This window comes from Tachysurus vachellii, chromosome 17 (assembly GCF_030014155.1).
Source record: "Tachysurus vachellii isolate PV-2020 chromosome 17, HZAU_Pvac_v1, whole genome shotgun sequence".
NCBI lineage: Eukaryota > Metazoa > Chordata > Actinopteri > Siluriformes > Bagridae > Tachysurus > Tachysurus vachellii.
The window spans coordinates 8656503-8680912 of NC_083476.1; the positions used below are offsets into that span (position 1 = coordinate 8656503).

At 40.2% G+C, this 24410-nt stretch overlaps 1 protein-coding gene across 2 annotated transcripts in view; it reads right to left on the minus strand.

The window, feature by feature from the left end:
- Window positions 1-5580: 5580 nt before the first annotated feature.
- olfm1b (olfactomedin 1b) overlaps window positions 5581-24410 on the minus strand; it is a 45293-nt gene continuing 26463 nt past the window's right edge. For both annotated transcript variants that reach the window (XM_060890813.1, XM_060890812.1), the window contains exons 3-6: window positions 23970-24125; window positions 12069-12288; window positions 10744-10850; window positions 5581-7822 (exon numbers count right to left, since the gene is read on the minus strand). In XM_060890813.1, the coding sequence (XP_060746796.1) occupies window positions 7160-7822; window positions 10744-10850; window positions 12069-12288; window positions 23970-24125 (1146 nt within the window). In that variant the 3' untranslated portion in view covers window positions 5581-7159. The remainder of the gene's footprint in view (window positions 7823-10743; window positions 10851-12068; window positions 12289-23969; window positions 24126-24410) is intronic.

Sequence of the window (24410 nt, forward strand, 5' to 3'; positions counted from 1 at the left end):
TAAGCCACGACATTACCTCTGTTGTCACCACATTACTGTCATTCATCACATCATACGTGTATGTTACACACACTACTGCTGCTGTATATTGCACAAAAGCATAATATTGCACAATATCGTTATTTGCACTACCATGCACTCTCACACTTTATGTACAAAACTGATCAGTTATATTCCGTTTTCATATACTCATACTGCCTATTATATCACATCTGCATTGTCTTGTATAGTCTGTATTGTCTTGTCTTGTATAGTATAGTGTTATTTATGTCTGTAAGTTTAAGAGTCACAAACAGCTGGAACCAAATTCCTTGTGTTTGTCAACACACTTGGCAAATAAACCTGATTCTGATTCTGATTGTTCTTGAATTGATGTGTTTTGGATCATGAGCAGATTTTTTATTTTCTGTACTTTAGCATTTTTCATTTCTTTGTCTCTACAACATAAGAAGCATTCGGCCATTTTTGTCCACACAGTTTGTTTGTGAGAAAAAAAAAACTGAACAGAATTTTAGGTTAATAGTCTGTAACCTAGTAAACCAGTGTTAATGTATTCATTGATACTTAAAAGCATTTTTGTACATCGCTCTGGATAAGAGTGTCTGTCAAATGCCGTAAATGCAAAGTTTACCCTGTTATTTTAAATCATTGAGAATAGTGTTCTCTTAATTTTTTATACATGTTTAGGTCAAAAGTTCATTAAGAATGATGTTCTAAGTGTTTAAAGATCTTATGAGACACAAACACACAATCATCCTCCCTATTAATATTAATAAACCATATGTTAGAAGTTAATCACACACACATACAGACAGAAGATAGAAAGATAGAAATCTTGTATATAAGAAGAATTTACATTGCGCAAAAGAGCATCAGAATTTAAAATAAATTCTGAATTTAACAGTAAATCCTTCCTGGGATAGTGATGAAGAAAATGTTTAAACCGTGGTCGAAATACACCACACATACTGATGACATTGGGAAAGAGCTCTGAAATTTTGTGGAATCAATCACATGCCACCCCTGCGTCGATGAATCTGTTGTGTGTGATTGGCATGATGAACTTAACATCAAATCTGTTCTGAATTAATTTTTTCAAGCAAGTTTACCAGCCACACACACGGGAAAACTCAAAACGTGCTACGTCTATTCTGACTTTGAGAAAAATTGTTGAACTGAGAGTCAGTGACTAAAGCATTTTTTAAATCATGTTCCTGTTGACAAAGAAGTTGTTTACAGACTAGAAAGGTTGATGAACCGAGTGCAAGACTATGATTTTGGATGAATTTGGATTCTTTATTCAATGTAAATGTCCTGTATTCTTTACACACATGTGCAGCAAGTTCATGTTATCTGCCATGTTTGCTCATCCTTTTGACTGCAAATCTAGTCATGTATTATGTATCTTAACCTATGTAACCAATATATCTGTCTCTAAATTAGTTAAAAAGGAAAATGTTGATGATGAAGTCATTAATATTTTTGATTAACTGATTGAATATTTAACACACAAAAATTAAAACCTTACTCACATCACAAGTTGTCTGAGATTAAACGTATAGCAAAAAATAGTATATTAAAGAAGGAGAAGAGATCAGAAGAGCACAGTAATTCTTAGTCTTATTTCTGATACTTCTATATTTTTTGTAATAATAATTTATCAATTTGTTTAAAGCAGCACCAAAGCTCATCCAGCAAGTTTGGTCATACATCACACAGCCATTATCTAATCAAAGATCCTGGTAGCCTCTCCTAATTCAATATAAGTAAGCAGGGAATTGTTTAATTTCTCAAAGTAATAGGCGCACAGACTACACACTAGATATAAAGTCTCACACTGGGTTATAGACCTGGGAAGAAATTTTCTTTATTATGTCTTTTTTGTGTAAGAGGAAAATACAGACAGTCTGCACCTGACAGTGTGACACAAGCAATCACATTGACCATCATTACTGTGACGAATCCTTGCAATCCAACCAAGCACAAAGATAGAATTAAAGCAGACATTACATCATTCTATAAGGGTAGAAAAAATAAAATTGCAATCAGGTCAAAAAGTAAAAAATTCACTTCCTTGAACGAGTAAAATACAAGTAGTTACGTTAGACACTCTGAGTCAGCAACAACAGAGTACTTTAAAGACTTAAAAAGTCTTTACATAAACACTGAACATACAGTAAAGAAATGAATCAGATGATCGGCGTACATTTAATTTTCTTTTTTCAAACAATATACACAATATACACATACAATATAAAATGTTTAAAAGTGACTTTTGGTCCCTATCATTGGTGTGTGGCCAACATACTTAAAAAGTTTTTGTTATATAATAATAATAATAATAATAATAATAATAATAATAATAATAATAATAATAATAGGGGGAAGGAGCCTGAGCTGGTCCGGGAGGTTCAGAGATACCGACTACAGATAGTTGGGCTCGCCTCCACGCACAGCTTGGGGTCTGGAACCCAACTCCTCGAGAGAGGCTGGACTCTTTACTACTCTGGAGTTGCCCGCGGTGAGAGGCGGCGGGCTGGGGTGGGCTTGCTCATAGCCCCCAGCTCAGCCGCCATGTGTTGGAGTTTACCCCAGTGAACGAGAGGGTCGTTTCCCTGCGCCTTCGGGTCGGGGATAGGTCTCTCACTGTTATTTGCGCTTATGGGCCAAATGGCAGTGTAGAGTACCCAACCTTCTTGGCGTCTCTGGGAGGGGTGCTGGAAAGTGCTACGACCGGGGACTCCGTCGTTCTACTGGGTGACTTCAACACTCACGTAGGCAGCGACAGTGACACCTGGAGGGGCGTGATTGGGAGGAACGCCCCCCCCGACCTGAACCAGAGTGGTGTTCTGTTATTGGACTTCTGTGCTAGTCACAGTTTGGCCATAACGAACACCATGTTCAAGCATAAGGGTGTCCATCAGTGCACGTAGCACCAGGACACCCTAGATCGGAGGTCGATGATTGACTTTGTGGTTGTTTCATCTGACCTCTGGCCGTATGTCTTGGACACTCGGGTAAAGAGAGGGGCGGAGCTGTCAACTGATCACCACCTGGTGGTGAGTTGGATCTGATGGCAGGGGAGGAAGTTGGACAGACTTGGCAGACCCAAACGTACTGTGAGGGTCTGCTGGGAATGTTTGGCAGAGTCTCCTGTCAGAGAGCTCTTCAACTCCCACCTCCGGCAGAGCTTCAACCAGATCCCGAGCTGTGGCCGTAAGGTCTCCGGTGCCTGTCGTGGCGGCAATCCCCGAACACGGTGGTGGACCCCGGATGTAAGGGATGCTGTCAAGCTGAAGAAGGAGTTCTATTGAGCCTGGTTGGCTCGGGGAACTCCGGAGGCAGCTGATAGGTACCGGAGGGCCAAGCGAGCTTCAGCCCGGGTGGTTGCGGAAGCAAAAACTCGGGTCTGGGAGGAGTTCGGTGAGGCCATGGAGAAGGTCTATCGGTCGGCCTTGAAGAAATTCTGGCAAACCGTCCGGCGCCTCAGGAGGGGGAAGCAGTGCCCTGCGCACACTGTTTACAGTGGGAGTGGGAATCTGCTGACTTCGACTGGGGACATTCTCGGACGGTGGAAGGAGTACTTCGAGGTTCTCCTCAACCCCACCGACATGTCTTCTACTGAGGAAGCAGAGGCCGAGGGCTCAGTTGTGGACTCGTCGATCCCCCAAGCTGAGGTCACTGAGGTAGTTGAGAAGCTCCTCAGTGGCAAGGCACTGGTTTAAAAAATGCGGGTTTCATCCCGGCTGTGGAACACTGGACCATCTCTATACCCTCGCCAGGTTGCTGGAGGGTTCATGGGAGTTTGCCCAACCAGTCCACATGTGCTTTGTGGATCTGGAGAAGGCATTCTACTGTGTCCCTTGTGGTGACCTGTGGGGGGTACTCTGGGATTATGGGGTCTGGGGCCCTCTGCTAATGGCTGTCCGGTCCCTATATGACCGGAGCAGTAGTTTGGTTCGCATTGCCGGCAGTAAGTCAGACTTTTTCCCAGTGCATGTTGGACTTTGGCAGGGCTGCCCTTTGTCACCGGTCCTGTTCATTATTTATATGGACAGGATTTCTAGGCGCAGTCGGGGGCCGGAGGGAGTCCGGTTTGGGGACCACGGGATTTCGTCTCTGCTTTTTGCAGATGATGTTGTCCTGTTGGCTTCCTCAAATCAGGACATCCAGTGTGCACTGGGACAGTTTGCAGCCGAGTGAGAATCAGTACCTCCAAGTCCGAGGCCATGGTTCTCAGCGGAAAAGGGTGGCGTGTCCCCTTCAGGTTGGTGGAGAGCTCCTGCCTCAAGTGGAGGAGTTTAAGTATCTTGGGGTCTTGTTCATGAGTGAGGGAAGGATGGAGCGGGAGATCGACAGGCGGATCGGTGTATCTTCTGCAGTGATGCGGTCGATATACCGGTGTGTTGTGGTGAAGAAAGAGCTGAGGCGCAAGGCAAAGCTCTCTATTTACCAGTCGATCTACTTTCCTACTCTCACCTATGGTCATGAGCTTTGGGTTATGACCGAAAGGACAAGATCCCGGATACAGGCGGCCGAAATGAGTTTCCTCCGCAGGGTGGCTGGGCGCTCCCTTAGAGACAGGGTGAGGAGCTCGGTCACTCGGGAGGAGCTCAGAGTAGAGCCGCTGCTCCTCCGCATCGAGAGGAGTCCCTGGGGAGGAGGCCCCGGTAAGACCTAGGACACGCTGGAGGGACTATGTCTCTCGGCTGGCCTGGGAACGCCTTGGTATTCCCCCGGAAGAGCTGGAGGAAGTGTCTGGGGAGAGGGAAGTCTGGGCGTCCCTGCTTAGACTGCTGCCCCCACGACCCGTTCCCGGATAAGTGGTAGAAAATGGATGGATGAATGGATAATAATAATAATAATAATAATAATAATAATAATAATAATAATAATAAATGCCTGTCTCTGTATAGTGAGATAAATCGCCAAGCATTTAGTTTATAGCTGTCACAATCTGAGGAACAAAGAAATTCTCTTTGAGAACCACAATCAGAAATCACAAAATAATTTTCTTCTGACCTGTAGTTAAGTGAACGTAATTAAAAAAAAGAAGTTAAAGACTGAAAAGCAAACTACCAAATTAAAGAAAAAAATTGGTTGTTTTAGCATTGATTGTATAACAACATTTTTTAAAATTGTGGTGCATCCTCTACACAAATCAAAAGAACTAATGAGCTCATATGTATGATTCACATTATTAAAATGCATTTTGACACACAATTATTTGGGATTATTATTTTAGACCCCTAAACTGCAATTTCTATGCTATTTATTTATTTATTTTATTTTATTTTATTTAGGATTCCCATGTGGAGTTGTGATTTACTTTTTTCATTAATTTTACTTCTATTATGCTATTAATAATTTTCTATTAATTATTATTATTGTTGTTGTTGTTATTATTATTATTATTATTATTGTTATTATTATTTTTAATATTATTATTATTATTATTATTATTTTTATTATTATTATTATTGTACATACATTGGGCATTAATTATCAAGCTCAATATAAAAAGTGTAATAGGTCAATTGTTTGTGACATACTTATTAATCCATATATTCTGCATGCTTATTACTAACTGACCTGACATTTCATGCTCCTAGCTTTCTGTTTTGAGGACATTACTAGATTCAAATAAAATTGTAAATCTGGCAAAAAACTTTACATTGGTTTAGCTCATTTAAACTGAACGACTGAATGACGTTTGACCAGATATTAGTTTGATCAAACACATATGGCAAAGATGAAATTTTTCAAAATTGTGCACAGGTTTGATGAATAAGGGTATAGGTGAGCCAGTTAGAAGGCCGTATGTAGGCAGCATGTTTGAGCTCCCATGAAAGGGGAAGCGGAAACAAAGAGAATCAAAAAATAATTTGAGAATTCACCTTCAAAAGAACCATTAAATGTGTCCTTTGAGAAGTTCTGATTAATATTAAAGACCAAATTGTTGCATTGTCAGAATTCGTCCTTAGATAAGCAAATAAACCAGTGAGAAATATTGAGAAAACACATTTCATGTGCAGCATGCTAAAAGTTATGAAAACCAAATAAAATTAAGATAGAAATAAAGTGAGCTATCCCATCCTGTTTTTCTCAGGTTAGATTCCACATCCACAGCAACCATAACTAGTATAAAGCAATTACTAAAAATAAATGTAAGTCTATAAGCATTGGTCAAGACAAAAAGTAACAACATACCAAGGTAACAACTTACTAATCACAAAAACAGAACAACCATCCTGGGTGCCAAAATCTAGCAAAAAACACAAACATGTGTATATATATATAGATCATAGAATTATAAACATTCCAACCATAATGCTTGCATGGCTAAAAACTGTTCATGCAAAACAAAACATATTCACTGTTAGTCACAAACACAAGTGTTAAAGGTCCCACATGAAAGTTCTACCTGAACGTACTCTTTAGTGGGCATCAGTATACTGCATGTAGAAACATTAATGCTGAGTGGATGTCAGCCTTGATATGTCAGTCAAAATGTTAGCACAACTCTGAATGGTGCTATTCTTTCATTTAATGCATTTAATGTCTTTGGTCCAAAAGGCTACATTGCTTTACATACACTGATACACTAGGGCTTTAGAAATGGTAGGTTCAAGTATAATCTCAAGGGATAATAACAGCAGAACATAACCAACAGTCAGTGCCCTTATTAGCTCAATTTTGATGAGTACATTATTTGTCTTCAGCAAATGTATTTCAGCATTTATTTTTGCTTTTACACAGATAAAGTTATGTGCTTGTGTATGCTTATGCATAAAGATAGACAGCTAGAGAGAGTGAGGAAGTGAGAGCGTGTATATATAGGAGGCCTGATGGTGAAACGAGTGGCACTTTAAATCTCCTCCATTTTGTAAGAGTTATTGTCTGTATGGAGTTTTGAGTGTTCACTTAATTTCTGCGCTGGGTTCTGCTGCTTCCTCCCACCTCCCAAAAACATGCTGGGCAGGTGGCTTGGCTTTGTTACATCGTTCTTAGTTGTGAATGTGTGTGTGAGAGTGAGAGTGCATGGTGCCACAACCAGGCATTCCATCCAGTATCCATCCACAACTTGTGTGTGACCAGGATAAAAATGGATACTAAATGCTTAGTGATGTTTTAATTTTTATGATTGAATCTTAAAATATCAGTGAATGAGGTGAAAGAGGGTAACATTGTAGAGCACTTGGTGTCCATTGTTCCAAGCATAGAGTGCACGATCCCGTGGGTTGTAATCCAGCATGGAGATGTGAGAGTACTTATTCTGCAACGGGACATCAATGTACTCATAGGTAGAGGTGTTGGTGTGGTAGGCATAGTAGACCTTTGTCCCTCCAGAGTACCCATTGGTTACATAGAGTGTGCCACAAATCATAAAGGATTCACCTGCACTGCGCTTTGGATGATTGGTCGTCCATGACTTGATGACCTGTAGGGTAACTGGGTTGAGCTTGCTGATGACAATGTTGCCTGCATTTTGATTTGTGGCATAGACAGCCCAAAGCCCATGTTCATCCACCATTAGGTCAATGTCAGAGTGGCCACCCCATGCATAGTGGTACACATTGTTGTACCCAGCACTGTCCAGCCTCTGGGATTTGCTAATGGTAGAGGTCTTGAAGTCAAACTTGATGATAACATGGCTGTGGAATTTGCTGAAATAAATTGAACCGTTGTAAATCACTTGGCCTGTTCCAGACCACGGGTGTGGAAGGCGGTGGGATGTGAAATTGTCTGATGTCATAAAGTCTGACATTGAACGATACTCCCGCACGAAGCGGTTGTTGTGGTACCCATCCATATACCATACCTGTAGATAAAAAATAAAATATCTCATAAAATAGCATCTCTTAGAAACCTTTCTTTTCATACAACAAAGGGGATAAAACAAAACTTGTCATGGAACCTACATGTATCATTTCAAATCTTTCTGCATTAAAACACTGCTACGTATGACCAAATCCTAGCACTGCCCCCAAGTCCTGCCTGTCTGAGAAAGTGGGGCATCTACTGTACAAGAGGGAAAATCAAGAAACAAAAGAAAATTGAGAAATATAAGTCCTAAAGAGAAGTGGAGATGACACTTTCATATAGATCATAACTACAATCTGTAGATTCATAAAGCTTAACCACTCTTTATTTCACACAGTAGAGGGTGAGAGAGAGAAGGGGAATGAGCCAACAAGAATAGTAGTGTAAATATAAAATATGCTTCTTGAGTGCCAGACCTATCCACTTATTTAATAATTTGCCTCAAAAATTGGATAGCATACAGTATATGCTCTATGCTTGTTTCTCTTTTATGAAATGCAACCCCAGCATTTCTTTTGCAGAGTTGACTGTTTTTCCACAAGGCTTTATCTGTGAGAATGCATTTATAAGAGATATGCATGCATGGTTAGGATCTGCAAAACCAGCTTGATTGTATTTTGTTAACGGACATTATAAACACGGTGAAACATTCTCTCACACATACAAGACATGCTGAAATGTACAGCATTTCAGCACAATAAGGTTTCATAAATTCCATCTGGTTGGAAGTTCTTGCAGCACTAATAACATAAATGTTTGAAAAAAAAGCAAAGCAAAGCAAATTGTATCAGAGTGCTATTAGAGTAAACCATTTAACAGTAGTAGCATTGGTCAGGGTTTGCCTTTACACCCATATCATACAGTGACTACAATCAATTTCAGAATTACCAGCATCCTCTCTCAAAAAATGAGCAAAAACTATTCACTCAAATCGGATAAGCGGTAGAAAATGAATGAATGAATGAATGTATTCACTCAGATCAACCTGTATTTTTTTGTAATTTCTGCTGCCTGTATTGACAACATTATTCTAACTGCTCAAAGCTTAACATACCATAGCTGTGGATAGGAACGCATTCTACATTAACTGCTTCACTACTATAGACTTATGCATTGACTGTAAAACAGTGGTTTCACAATTATCAGCACTTACATGATTACTGACTGATAAAGCTTCACTTGGAGAAAGGTACTGTATTAAGCTTTAACAGCAAGGGACATGTGTAGAGGGATCTCGATACACTAAGGGATTTAATCCCCTCCTTGCAGAACATTTTAATCCAGAACAATTTGTCCTTTAAATTCTCCAGGTTGTGCGAACAGCATGCCTTCTTCAATTCAGATTGCAACTTACAACCTTGGAATACAATTTAAATCTGGAGACTTAAATCTGGGGCCTTACAATTTAAATCTGGGGACTTAAGAAATGACTGTACTGCACATACATCAGGAGGTGCAGCGCAATTTATTTTGTTTGATTTTACATTTTACTAAGGTTGTAACTGATCCCACAAACTGCAACTGGGACCACCAACAAGCCGCATTCTGCAGGATGCTCAGGTTACTGTACCTTAGTGGAATGAATCAATTATACAGCTGTCACAAAGCTCAGGACTTAAGAAGAAATGCATGTTCAGTAACAAAGAGACAAAGATTAATAAATAAATAAATAATATTTTTTAAAGCAGACACTCAGAATGGCTAATATGCTATTTAAATTCAATGTTATTACTACAGGTTTTTACTACTATTATCAATTTTCTACTATTATCAATTTTCAGCTTAAGATATGACAAATTTTAAGCAGGGACATAAGATGATTTAATGGACGAGAAATTGAGATTATTCAAATTATTTGCATCTTCTTAGACCAGCGGTTGGAACATTTTTTTGAGTAAAGATGCATCTGAACTACTGCTTCCCAACCTGGGGTCACCCTTTTTGATTGTCTTGTGCTGCAGTCTCCTATTCTGCAAGCAGAATCTATCAATGCACAAGGTATTTTCAGTTCTTAGTTATTACATAATGTGGTAAATATGGCAACAAGTGAAAGCTAGCCAATAACTATCCATTATATTATTGAAGACAGTATGGTGTACTTTCACAACACAGAGTGTGGTTAATATGTCTCATAGCTGTGGCTGCAGCACTTTGTTAATGTCATAGCCAAGAGGTATGTGAGGCTTTGTTGAAGAGCATGACAAGTCTTCAAAATGTGTTCTTTGTGGTGAGCAGAATTATAGTACAAAGCTGAGCAAAATGAAGAGGAATCAGGAAACAAAACAGGAATTTACAAATTGGACCCACAGTCAGAAACATCAGAAGGAAGCGTTTCATGTAAAAAGGTCTAAGACCCACAGGTCTAGACTGCCATCTTAAATACAAGCACTTGTATTTAAGGTTGAAAAAGTGAATAATGGCTATATATTACTGCATGATTAAACACAATCAAATGAATGACTTTAATTACTTTATTCAACATCACTTCCACCTAAGTCATCTAGAATCTTATAAAATAGCACTTGATCAAGCATGGTTTTTAAACAGTGAACTAGAAGTCAGAAATCAGTCCTAAAGATAAGCATTCTCTCCAGTTTAGATCAGTCTCCTCCAATCTACTCCTCTTTACATAGACTTTACAGGGACATTATGAATAAATAATAAGTTGTAAATAATAATTCAGGTATTTGATATTGCTTTCAATGGCAGTGCATGTTTTTACAGCCTAAAACAACCAAGTAAGTTAGGGTTAGCTTCCATTTTTGTTGTACTCAATTTTCACCCCACATGCACATTTGTCCGAGTAGTGGGCAAGGAGCTATGTCTAAGAATTTTGATATTAACTTGTCACTTTTGTCTCTGTTTGTATGTTTAAATCAATACAAATTGTTGTTATTATTGGTATTTATATACACTCACTTTAATATCTCCCTCTGGAGCCAGTGGGTCAGTCATCCAGGCTCCAAAGCGAGATCCAGATGTCTTAATAGTTACAGGGTCACTGATGCCAGTCAACTTTCCACATGCTGCAAACACACATCAAATAACAAATCCTTTTTTGCATTTGTGTGAGATTATGTAAACTCCTAGTAATTTAATTTAACAACTGAAATTTATTTACCATTACAGAGGTCCCTGGCTACAACATTTGAGAAGCCCTGAGGTATTTACATTTGTTATGCGTGTTAATCTGTCAAGGACTTTTGCTGTTGTTCTCGAATACATTACTACTAGAATACATTAATACTAGAACACAGTAATGATCTTTTTATTGGTTTACCAGCTAAAACTCTGAACATATTTTGACAAAGCTGCTAGAACAAATAACATCATTAACAAATCAGATTTGCTGTATTCTGTATATCACAACTGAGCTGTTACCAGTTACACTGTTTATTATCACTTCCCATATTCAACATAAGCTCCTTTTTATTAATTTTAAAGTCTTTCACTGTCTGGCTTCTGTTATCTCTTTGAGCTTCTACTGTACATACCTACCAAACAGCTTGCACCATCAGGTCCTTGGGCAACAAACTGACATTGTTTGACATTGCAGACTAACTAGTGAAACAACCCCCAAACTATGGAATGTCTTATGCCAAGCTCTTTGCAAATGCAATTCTATTGCTTCTTTTAAAATCCCATTTTTCATGTTATATTATATTGCCAAATACCATGTTGATATTTAATTTACATTATTGATTGTACAGCATTTAATAACTGTAACAGGCAGCTAATTTGTTAAACTCATTATTCAAATATTTATTATTATAATAATACTTTTTGTTGTTTTCACACTGATGTCAGTATGATAAAGACATTTGATTGATAAGCCATATACAAATCTCAAACATAATAAAAAGAGAGATATTGAACTGTAATTGGTGTTTAGATTTTATTTTTAATTAATGTTTTAATTAATATTTGTTGACAGTACAGTCCACTGTCCATTATCATCTTTATTAAGAATGCTGTTCATTCCTCCAGTACAATTCCAGAGTTTGGTAGAATCTATGTCAAGGGGCAATCTAAATGAGAAAGGTACAGGCTCAGTTTGACTGTTTGTACATTTATCGAAAATGTCTAAACATTTTATCTAAAAACATACGACATTCCTGGCTTGTAAATGACCCTAACTTAAATAACAGAAGACTAAACCTTGCTATATTTATGTTTACAAAAAAACCACTAGGAAAAAGCACAATTTATGAAAAAAATGTGTCAAATTGTGTATATGCACATACCAAGTTTCTGCATACATGCATGTAGTCTTTCCTCTAAGCTGGTGATGTGCAAATGCAATTCATCATAGTCATACGATCCCATTTCTTGCTGAAGCAATGCCAGACTGGCAGTCACATTCTGAACTTCCTGCTTGAACTGTAGAACAAGCTGTGTGTTCGCCTTGTACTCTTCCAACACAGGAATCAGTGGCCTCAATTCTGCCATTTTCTCTTTCATGGCCTGCAAAAATCCAACAAATTGTCTCAGACCTGCTACATGTTTTGATACTCGGTTAAGGAATCACTTTGACCTCCTAAACAAAATTTCAGCTCAAGAATTCATTATATCAGTCTCTGGAAGGTATAAATGATCGAAATCAACAACACTGTAGAAGCTAGGAAATGGTTGCATCAACATGGCTTGTTTATTTGATTAATTAATTAATGAATACTGCAAAGTCCATAAATGGTGAACAAGCTGGCTGTAGTTTACTGACCTAGTTTATTTTTAGGTGTTTCATTGGAAGGAAGACAAGGTTAGCAAGAGCTTTCAGATTGTAGAAGGTTTTTCATTTTTCTTACAGTACCCTGTCTGGTCAGATTAGAGAATCAATGAAAAGTCTGGTTTAAAAAAGTTCAATGAAAGAAATATATATTTACAATCAAATGGAAAAATAAATGTAGCTTATATGAAGCACCACTATGAAGCAAAACACTAATTTGAATTGTCTTATTGATAGTCAAAAATAAATTATTAATGGTTAAGCACTAAAAGGTAACTGTTCATTACTATTATCATTCATGTTGTCATTGTTCATTCATGTTAGTTGCTTATCCAGACAATTGTAATCAAGGATCTGGACCCTTTTAATAAAATAAATACATTTTAATTGGTCAATTTTTCACCCCTGCAATAGGTGAAATCTATGAGAGCTCAGCGTCTGGTTCTGAGGGAATGAAAGGACGATAATGAAATAAACAGTTTAGCTAGAAATGTGCTAGAGTATGAGGTGGTCTATCTTCAAAAAGCATTTTTTACACAACTCCATTCTATGAATAAAATGGCCAAACTGTCAAATGGTCAAAAAAAGTACTTCAGGAATGATTATGAAGTTTTATAATGGAAGAACTTATGTGCAATTCTACACACCTGTGATGAGCCCTGTGAAGAAATTAATACAGATTTCATAAGATTTATAAAGATTATAAAGAGTGAAAACCAACACTTTGCAATGCCAAAGAGTAAAAAAGTGGCCATAATTGCATAAACAATTTTGCAATTATGCAAAAAAAAAAAAAAGTGTTTGTATTTATCCCGAATGAGCAAGTCTGAGGATAAATACAAACACATTTAAATATATCTAATATTAATCCTCTAAAAAATTAATAATCTTTTTGTATTATATTAATCTTTTTATTAACCTTTTGTTTTATGTTTATGTTCTGTAAAACTGCTCTGAGACTGTCAATTGTTAAATGTATTATACAAATAAATTTGAATTTAAATTTGAATTTGGAGCCCAATCTCGTCTGGTTGGATCTGTGAATCTTTAAATTGACAAGTGATTCTTTTTTTTCCCCACACATACTTGTATATTTCTGATTCTGTATTTCTGATTCTTTTTAGGGGTCAAGCCCCGAAGGGGCATAGACCCCTATTGTTATCGTTAGTTTTCTTCTTCTTCTTCTTCTTCTTCTTCTTCTTCTTCTTATTATTATTATTATTATTATTCCGTCCGTCATTGAAGTCAATGGCAGCCCATAGAACCGTACGTAGGAAAGTTATGAAATTTGGCACACATGTAGAGGCCAGTCTTAGAAGTTACTGTAGCAACTTTGATGTGTCTAGCTCAAACCCTCTAGCGCCACCAACAGTCCAAAAACCCAATTTTGTGCTGAATCGTAAGGCCTAGAGCAAAATTCTTGCAACATCAGAATCAGAATCAGAATCAGAAAGGTCTTTATGAGGGACACACACACACACTTACACACACATTTACACACACACTTACTCACACTCGCACACTCACATACTCACACACACACACACTCTCACACACACACACATACAGACACACAGACACTCAGACACACACTCAGACACACACTCACACAGACACACGCACACACGCACTCACACACACACTCACACACACTCACACACACACACAGACACACACAGACACTCACACACACACACCCTCTCACACACACACAGACACACACAGACACTCACACACACACACACACACAGACACACACACTCACACAGACACACACTCACACAGACGAGGAACACACACACTTACACACATTTACACACACACTCGCACACTCACATACTCACACACACTCACATACACACACATTTACACACACACACTCTCTCACACACACACACTCACACACACACACTCACACACACACACAGACACACACACTCACACACACACACACACACACACACACATACACTTACACACACATTTACACACACATTTACACACATTTACACACACATTTACACACACACACACTCACAATCGAAAACATACTCACACTCGCACACTCATATACTCACACACACGCACTCACACACACACACTCACACAGACACACTCACACACACACACAGACACACACAGACACTCACACACACACACTCACACACACACACAGACGAGGAACACACACACTTACACACACATTTACACACACACTCACATACTCACACACACACTCACATACACACACATTTACACACACACACTCACACAGACACACACACGCACTCACACACACACACTCACACAGACACACGCACACACCCTCTCACACACACACAGACAAACACACAGACACTCACACACACACACACACACAGACGAGGAACACACACACTTACACACACATTTACACACACACTCACATACACATTTACACACACACTCACATACTCACACACACACACACTCACACACACATTTACACACACACACTCTCTCACACACACACACACTCTCACACACACTCTCTCTCTCACACACACACACACACACACTCACACAGACACACTCACACACACACACTCTCTCACACACACACACACACACTCACACACACATACACACACACACACACACACTTTATTGTCAAGTATGTTTTCACATACGAGGAACACACACACACTGACACACACATTGACACACACACACACAGACAAACAGACACACACACTCACACTCACACTCACACTCACACAGACACACACACACAGACATGCACACAAACACACACACACACACAGAGACACACACACACACTCACACACGGACACACACACACACACACACACACACACACACACACACACGGGGTCAAGCCGATCAGATGCGCTCAGAACATGTCGCTGATGAAACATACCAAGTTTCCACACTCGCACACTCACATACTCACTCGCACACTCACATACTCACACACATACTCACATACACACACATTTACACACACACACACTCTCACACACACACACACACACACACACACACAGAAACACTCACAGACACACAGACACACACACGTGCACACTCACACTCACACAGACACACTCACACACACACTTTATTGCCAAGTATGTTTTCACATACGAGGAACACTCACACTTACACACACTCACTTACACACACACACACCTACACACATTTTGAATTTTCACGTCAAGTTCAGTATTTTACCAATACAATGCCATATCGCTACGAAACTTGGTATGGTTCATCAGCGACATGTTCTGAGCGCATCTGATCGGCTTGACCCCGGTATCGCTGCTTGCAGCTATATTTATTAGGGGTCAAGCCCCGAAGGGGCGTAGACACCTATTGTTATCGTTAGTTTTTTTCTTATTATTATTATTATTATTCTTCCGTCCGTCATTGAAGTCAATGGCAGCCCATAGAACCGTACGTAGGAAAGTTATGAAATTTGGCACACATGTAGAGGCCAGTCTTAGAAGTTACTGTAGCAACTTTGATGTGTCTAGCTCAAACCCTCTAGCGCCACCAACAGTCCAAAAACCCAATTTTGTGCTGAATCGTAAGGCCTAGAGCAAAATTCTTGCAACATCAGAATCAGAATCAGAATCAGAAAGGTCTTTATGAGGGACACACACACACTTACACACACATTTACACACACACTTACTCACACTCGCACACTCACATACTCACACACACACACACTCTCACACACACACACATACAGACACACAGACACTCAGACACACACTCAGACACACACTCACACAGACACACGCACACACGCACTCACACACACACTCACACACACTCACACACACACACAGACACACACAGACACTCACACACACACACCCTCTCACACACACACAGACACACACAGACACTCACACACACACACACACACAGACACACACACTCACACAGACACACACTCACACAGACGAGGAACACACACACTTACACACATTTACACACACACTCGCACACTCACATACTCACACACACTCACATACACACACATTTACACACACACACTCTCTCACACACACACACTCTCACACACACACACTCACACACACACACAGACACACACACTCACACACACACACACACACACACATACACTTACACACACATTTACACACACATTTACACACATTTACACACACATTTACACACACACACACTCACAATCGAAAACATACTCACACTCGCACACTCATATACTCACACACACGCACTCACACACACACACTCACACAGACACACTCACACACACACACAGACACACACAGACACTCACACACACACACTCACACACACACACAGACGAGGAACACACACACTTACACACACATTTACACACACACTCACATACTCACACACACACTCACATACACACACATTTACACACACACACTCACACAGACACACACACGCACTCACACACACACACTCACACAGACACACGCACACACCCTCTCACACACACACAGACAAACACACAGACACTCACACACACACACACACACAGACGAGGAACACACACACTTACACACACATTTACACACACACTCACATACACATTTACACACACACTCACATACTCACACACACACACACTCACACACACATTTACACACACACACTCTCTCACACACACACACACTCTCACACACACTCTCTCTCTCACACACACACACACACACACTCACACAGACACACTCACACACACACACACTCTCTCACACACACACACACACACACTCACACACACATACACACACACACACACACTTTATTGTCAAGTATGTTTTCACATACGAGGAACACACACACACTGACACACACATTGACACACACACACACAGACAAACAGACACACACACTCACACTCACACTCACACTCACACAGACACACACACACAGACATGCACACAAACACACACACACACACAGAGACACACACACACACTCACACACGGACACACACACACACACACACACACACACACACACGGGGTCAAGCCGATCAGATGCGCTCAGAACATGTCGCTGATGAAACATACCAAGTTTCCACACTCGCACACTCACATACTCACTCGCACACTCACATACTCACACACATACTCACATACACACACATTTACACACACACACACTCTCACACACACACACACACACACACACACACACACACACACAGAAACACTCACAGACACACAGACACACACACGTGCACACTCACACTCACACAGACACACTCACACACACACTTTATTGCCAAGTATGTTTTCACATACGAGGAACACTCACACTTACACACACTCACTTACACACACACACCTACACACATTTTGAATTTTCACGTCAAGTTCAGTATTTTACCAATACAATGCCATATCGCTACGAAACTTGGTATGGTTCATCAGCGACATGTTCTGAGCGCATCTGATCGGCTTGACCCCGGTATCGCTGCTTGCAGCTATATTTATTAGGGGTCAAGCCCCGAAGGGGCGTAGACACCTATTGTTATCGTTAGTTTTCTTCTTCTTATTATTATTATTATTCTTCCGTCCGTCATTGAAGTCAATGGCAGCCCATAGAACCGTACGTAGGAAAGTTATGAAATTTGGCACACATGTAGAGGCCAGTCTTAGAAGTACTGTAGCAACTTTGATGTGTCTAGCTCAAACCCTCTAGCGCCACCAACAGTCCAAAAACCCAATTTTGTGCTGAATCGTAAGGCCTAGAGGCAAAATTCTTGCAACATCAGAACCAGAATCACAAAGGTCTTTATTCACACACACACACACACACTCTCACACACACACACACACACACACACAGACACACACACTCACACACACACACACACACACATACACTTACACACACATTTACACACACATTTACACACATTTACACACACATTTACACACACACTTACTCACAATCGAAAACATACTCACAATCGAAAACATACTCACACTCGCACACTCACATACTCACACACACGCACTCACACACACACACTCACACAGACACACTCACACACACACACACAGACACACACAGACACTCACACACACACTCACACACACACACAGCCGAGGAACACACACACTTACACACACATTTACACACACACTCACATACTCACACACACACTCACATACACACACATTTACACACACACACTCACACAGACACACACACGCACTCACACACACACACTCACACAGACACACGCACACACCCTCTCACACACACACAGACAAACACACAGACACTCACACACACACACACACAGACGAGGAACACACACACTTACACACACATTTACACACACACTCACATACACATTTACACACACACTCACATACTCACACACACACACTCACACACACATTTACACACACACACTCTCTCACACACACACACACTCTCACACACACTCTCTCTCTCACACACACACACACACACACACACACACACTCACACACACACACACTCTCTCACACACACACACACACACACACACACACACACACACACACACACACACACTTTATTGTCAAGTATGTTTTCACATACGAGGAACACACACACACTGACACACACATTGACACACACACACACACTCACACTCACACTCACACTCACACAGACACACACACACACAGACACACAGACATGCACACAAACACACACACACAGAGACACACACACACACTCACACACGGACACACACACACACACACACACACACACGGGGTCAAGCCGATCAGATGCGCTCAGAACATGTCGCTGATGAAACATACCAAGTTTCCACACTCGCACACTCACATACTCACTCGCACACTCACATACTCACACACATACTCACATACACACACATTTACACACACACACACTCTCACACACACACACACACACACACACACACACACACACACACACACAGAAACACTCACAGACACACAGACACACACACGTGCACACTCACACTCACACAGACACACTCACACACACTTTATTGCCAAGTATGTTTTCACATACGAGAAACACTCACACTTACACACACTCACTTACACACACACACCTACACACATTTTGAATTTTCACGTCAAGTTCAGTATTTTACCAATACAATGCCATATCGCTACGAAACTTGGTATGGTTCATCAGCGACATGTTCTGAGCGCATCTGATCGGCTTGACCCCGGTATCGCTGCTTGCAGCTATATTTATTAGGGGTCAAGCCCCGAAGGGGCGTAGACACCTATTGTTATCGTTAGTTTTCTTCTTCTTATTATTATTATTATTCTTCCGTCCGTCATTGAAGTCAATGGCAGCCCATAGAACCGTACGTAGGAAAGTTATGAAATTTGGCACACATGTAAAGGCCAGTCTGTTTAGTATGTTTAAGTATGTTTAGGCAAAATTCTTGCACAGAATCAGAACCAGAATCAGAAAGGTCTTTATGAGGGACACACACACACTTACACACACATTTACACACACACTTACTCACACTCGCACACTCACATACTCACACACACACACTCTCACACACACAGACACACACAGACACTCACACACTCACACAGACACACTCACACAGACACACTCACACACGCACTCACACTCACACACACACACACACACACAGACACACACACACACACAGACACACACAGACACACACAGTCACACAGACGAGGAACACACACACTTACACACACATTTACACACACACTCGCACACTCACATACTCACACACACTCACATACACACACATTTACACACACACACACACTCTCTCTCACACACACACTCTCACACACACACACACACTCACACACACACTCACACACACACACACTCACACACACTCACACACACACACACTCACACACACACACACTTACACACACATTTACACACACATTTACACACACTCTCTCTCTCACACACACACTCACACACACTCACACTCACACACACTCACACTCACACACACTCACACTCACACACACTCACACTCACACACACACACAGACACACACTCACACTTACACACACATTTACACACACATTTACACACACATTTACACACACACACTTACTCACAATCGAAAACATACTCACACTCGCACACTCACATACTCACACACACACACACACACACAGACAAACACACACAGACACACACAGACACTCACACACTCACACACTCACACAGACACACACACGCACTCACACACACACAGACACACACAGACACTCACACACACACTCACACTCACACACACACCCTCTCACACACACACAGACAAACACAGACACTCACACACACAGACACACACAGACACTCACACTCACACAGACACACACACTCACACAGACGAGGAACACACACTTACACACACATTTATACACACACTCGCACACTCACATACTCACACACACACTCACACACACACACACACACACAGACACACTCACATGGACACACTCACACACACACACACTCTCTCACACACACACACACACACACACACTCACACACACACACACACACACACACTTTATTGTCAAGTATGTTTTCACATACGAGGAACACACACACACTGACACACACATTGACACACACACACAGACACACACTCACACACTCACACTCACACACACAGACACACACACACACACACACACACACCCTCTCACACACACAGACACACACAGACACTCACACACACAGACACACACAGACACTCACACACACACACACACAGACACTCACACTCACACAGACACACACACTCACACAGACGAGGAACACACACACTTACACACACATTTACACACACACTCGCACACTGACATACTCACACACACTCACATACACACACATTTACACACACACACACTCTCACACACACACACTCACAGACACACACACTCACAGACACATACACTTACACACACATTTACACACACACTTACTCACAATCGAAAACATACTCACACTCGCACACTCACATACTCACACACACACACTCTCACACACACACACAGACAAACACACACAGACACACACAGACACTCACACACACTCACACAGACACACACACACGCACTCACACACACACACACTCACACAGACACACTCACACACACACAGACACACACAAACACTCACACACACAGACACACACACTCACACAGACACACACACTCGCACACTCACATACTCACACACACACTCACATACACACACATTTACACACACACACACTCACACACACACACACGCACTCCTCCATGCAATGCCATATCGCTACGAAACTTGGTATGTTTCATGTTCTGAGCGCATCTGATCGGCTTGACCCCGGTATCGCTGCTTGTAGCTATATTTATTTTTGATTCTGTTGTTTTATTGTCATCAGTGCAACTTTATAATTCAATAGGCTGTAAAATGTAGTTGTTTCATTGTTCTTTTCTGGTATCAAAAATTAGCAAGCTAGTATTAGTGTATGCATACACTTAGCAATAATTAATTTGAGCACATTTTAACTAATAGTTAGTAACATGAACAGCTTTTTTTTTGGACAATCCCAGCTAAGACAAGACAGACATTACTTTCAATTTCTGCAATGGGCATAAAGAACTTTTTTTTAAAAAATTCCCAACTCATGCAATTAATTTTTTTTTTCAAACAAATCGGTTGTTTGGTACATTGGATATTTCCCCATTAATTTAGCAAGCTGGAGATATTTGAAAAGAAACAGAAGTTATAAATTAATGACATCAGGCAAAAGCAGGTTTAAGCATTACTGGTTTCTATACAAAGGGTGTGGTTAAATAAGCATGAATAAAGTACACTTAAACAGCATCATGTTTCATCCAAAAAGAAAAGAAAAAACACCATCTAACTATTTAGATGGTGTTTAACACAAATTACACCATCTAATGTTTATGTTTTAAGCATCTATCTGACTCTTTGTGTGATGAAGTATGAGAGAACGTGTGAATGCATGTATATATGTAGACAGTGTAGAAGAGCAGTTATGAGGCCAGAAACCAAATTATTGTAAAAAATCTGAGCAAAAATCAAGTGCTCAAAAGACAGAAGAATTTTGTAAAGCACTTTATTGATTTTCATGTGTTCCAACAGCAAAAGCTAGACATGCTCAGTTTAACATGTTACAAAGAACAGTGGTTTGCAGCCAACTTCCATTACCTCTAAATATTATTGCAATAAACATATATTGCATAAAAGCAAATGAAATTCAATATGAGCAACTAGAATTATAATTATGTTTATATATAAGCAATTTCACTACAAATAAAGAAGAATACTGATCATGATTTATGTAAAAGTCTCAAATAACACCTAATAAAAGGAGGTGCATGCAAAGAGAAATCTATTTAGAATTATTAATGTGTAATGGAATACAAGAACTGTAACAAACGGTGTGATTCGTGCCCAATCGTGGGTTAGACCTGCCTCTTCTGGCCTCAGGCTCTTCTATAATGTCTTTATACAGTAGTTAGCCCTGCAAGCAAGAAACAACAAACTGAGCATAGGGCACTAACTCTCTAACCTAACTAATTCATTCATGCATTCAATCACACATGCAACAAATGCACATCAAACTTAGGATTTATGCTCACAATATTGGTTCCAGCAATTTGTGCAAGTAAGAAATCATGCAGTGCTCTGTGACTATTCTGTGAGGATTTATGCATGTTCCTATGTAGAGAGTGATGTTGAGAACAAATGTGAATGCTATGGCTTTAAGTACCTCTGAATGTGTTAAAACAAAGTCTGCCTGAATGTTTTACTTTTAACCTTATGTGAGTTAATGAATAATTAATGGTTTATTGTGCATTTTTGATAGTCGGCCAATTCAATAATAATATTAATAATAATAATCTACAAAGATATGATGGTTATGAAGGTTGAGCAACCTGTAACTGAGTAATAAACTGTGTGCTGTAATATAACACATGCATGGTGAGAAAAATAAACTGCATGCTGTTTATTCACTGTCCCACTGTCTCATGACACAAATTATTGAGCCTACTTTTTGCTGCCATATCATGATTGCATATTTGTGCCAAAAAAGTAGTGAATGTGCCAAATGTGTGTGGTGTGAATTTAACAAATGGTCACTACCCACCGCTCCCACACTCCAGTCACGATGCTAAAGCAAATGCTCCATTTTGAATTCAGGGTAAGTTTCTAATGGATTCCTTGTGTTTTCATATGTGTGCCTTCTGTCTATACATTATCATTAATATTTAATATGGTAATGCATTGGGAAATTTTTTTGAACTTTGAATGTGTGTGTGTGTGTGTGTGTGTGTGGTGGCATACCTTGTATTGCTTGGCAAGGTTTTGTTTGTGAGTTTCCTCCACTTGGCGGAATTTTGTTTCCAAACCTCGGAGCTGGTCCTCCATTCTGACCACATACTGTAAATCCTTCTGTGTCCGTTGGTCCAGCACCTGAATGGACTTGGTCATGTTCTGCACCTATACATTCATGCACATAAACACCCACACACAGAGAGAACACAAAGAGAACACTGTCAGGGAATAACATATTCAATATTATATTACAGCCCTATGATTTCTAAAGACTTATGGAAGATTTATGGAAGCAAAAATGACATTTCAAATATGAACACAGACATGCATACAGATTTGTACAGACATTGTAATCACGCTGAACAAATGAAATAATTGAGTAATCTGCAGAAACATTTTATGGCCAAGCAGGAACATCTTATTTCAGCTTATAATGTTCACTTTTTTCTA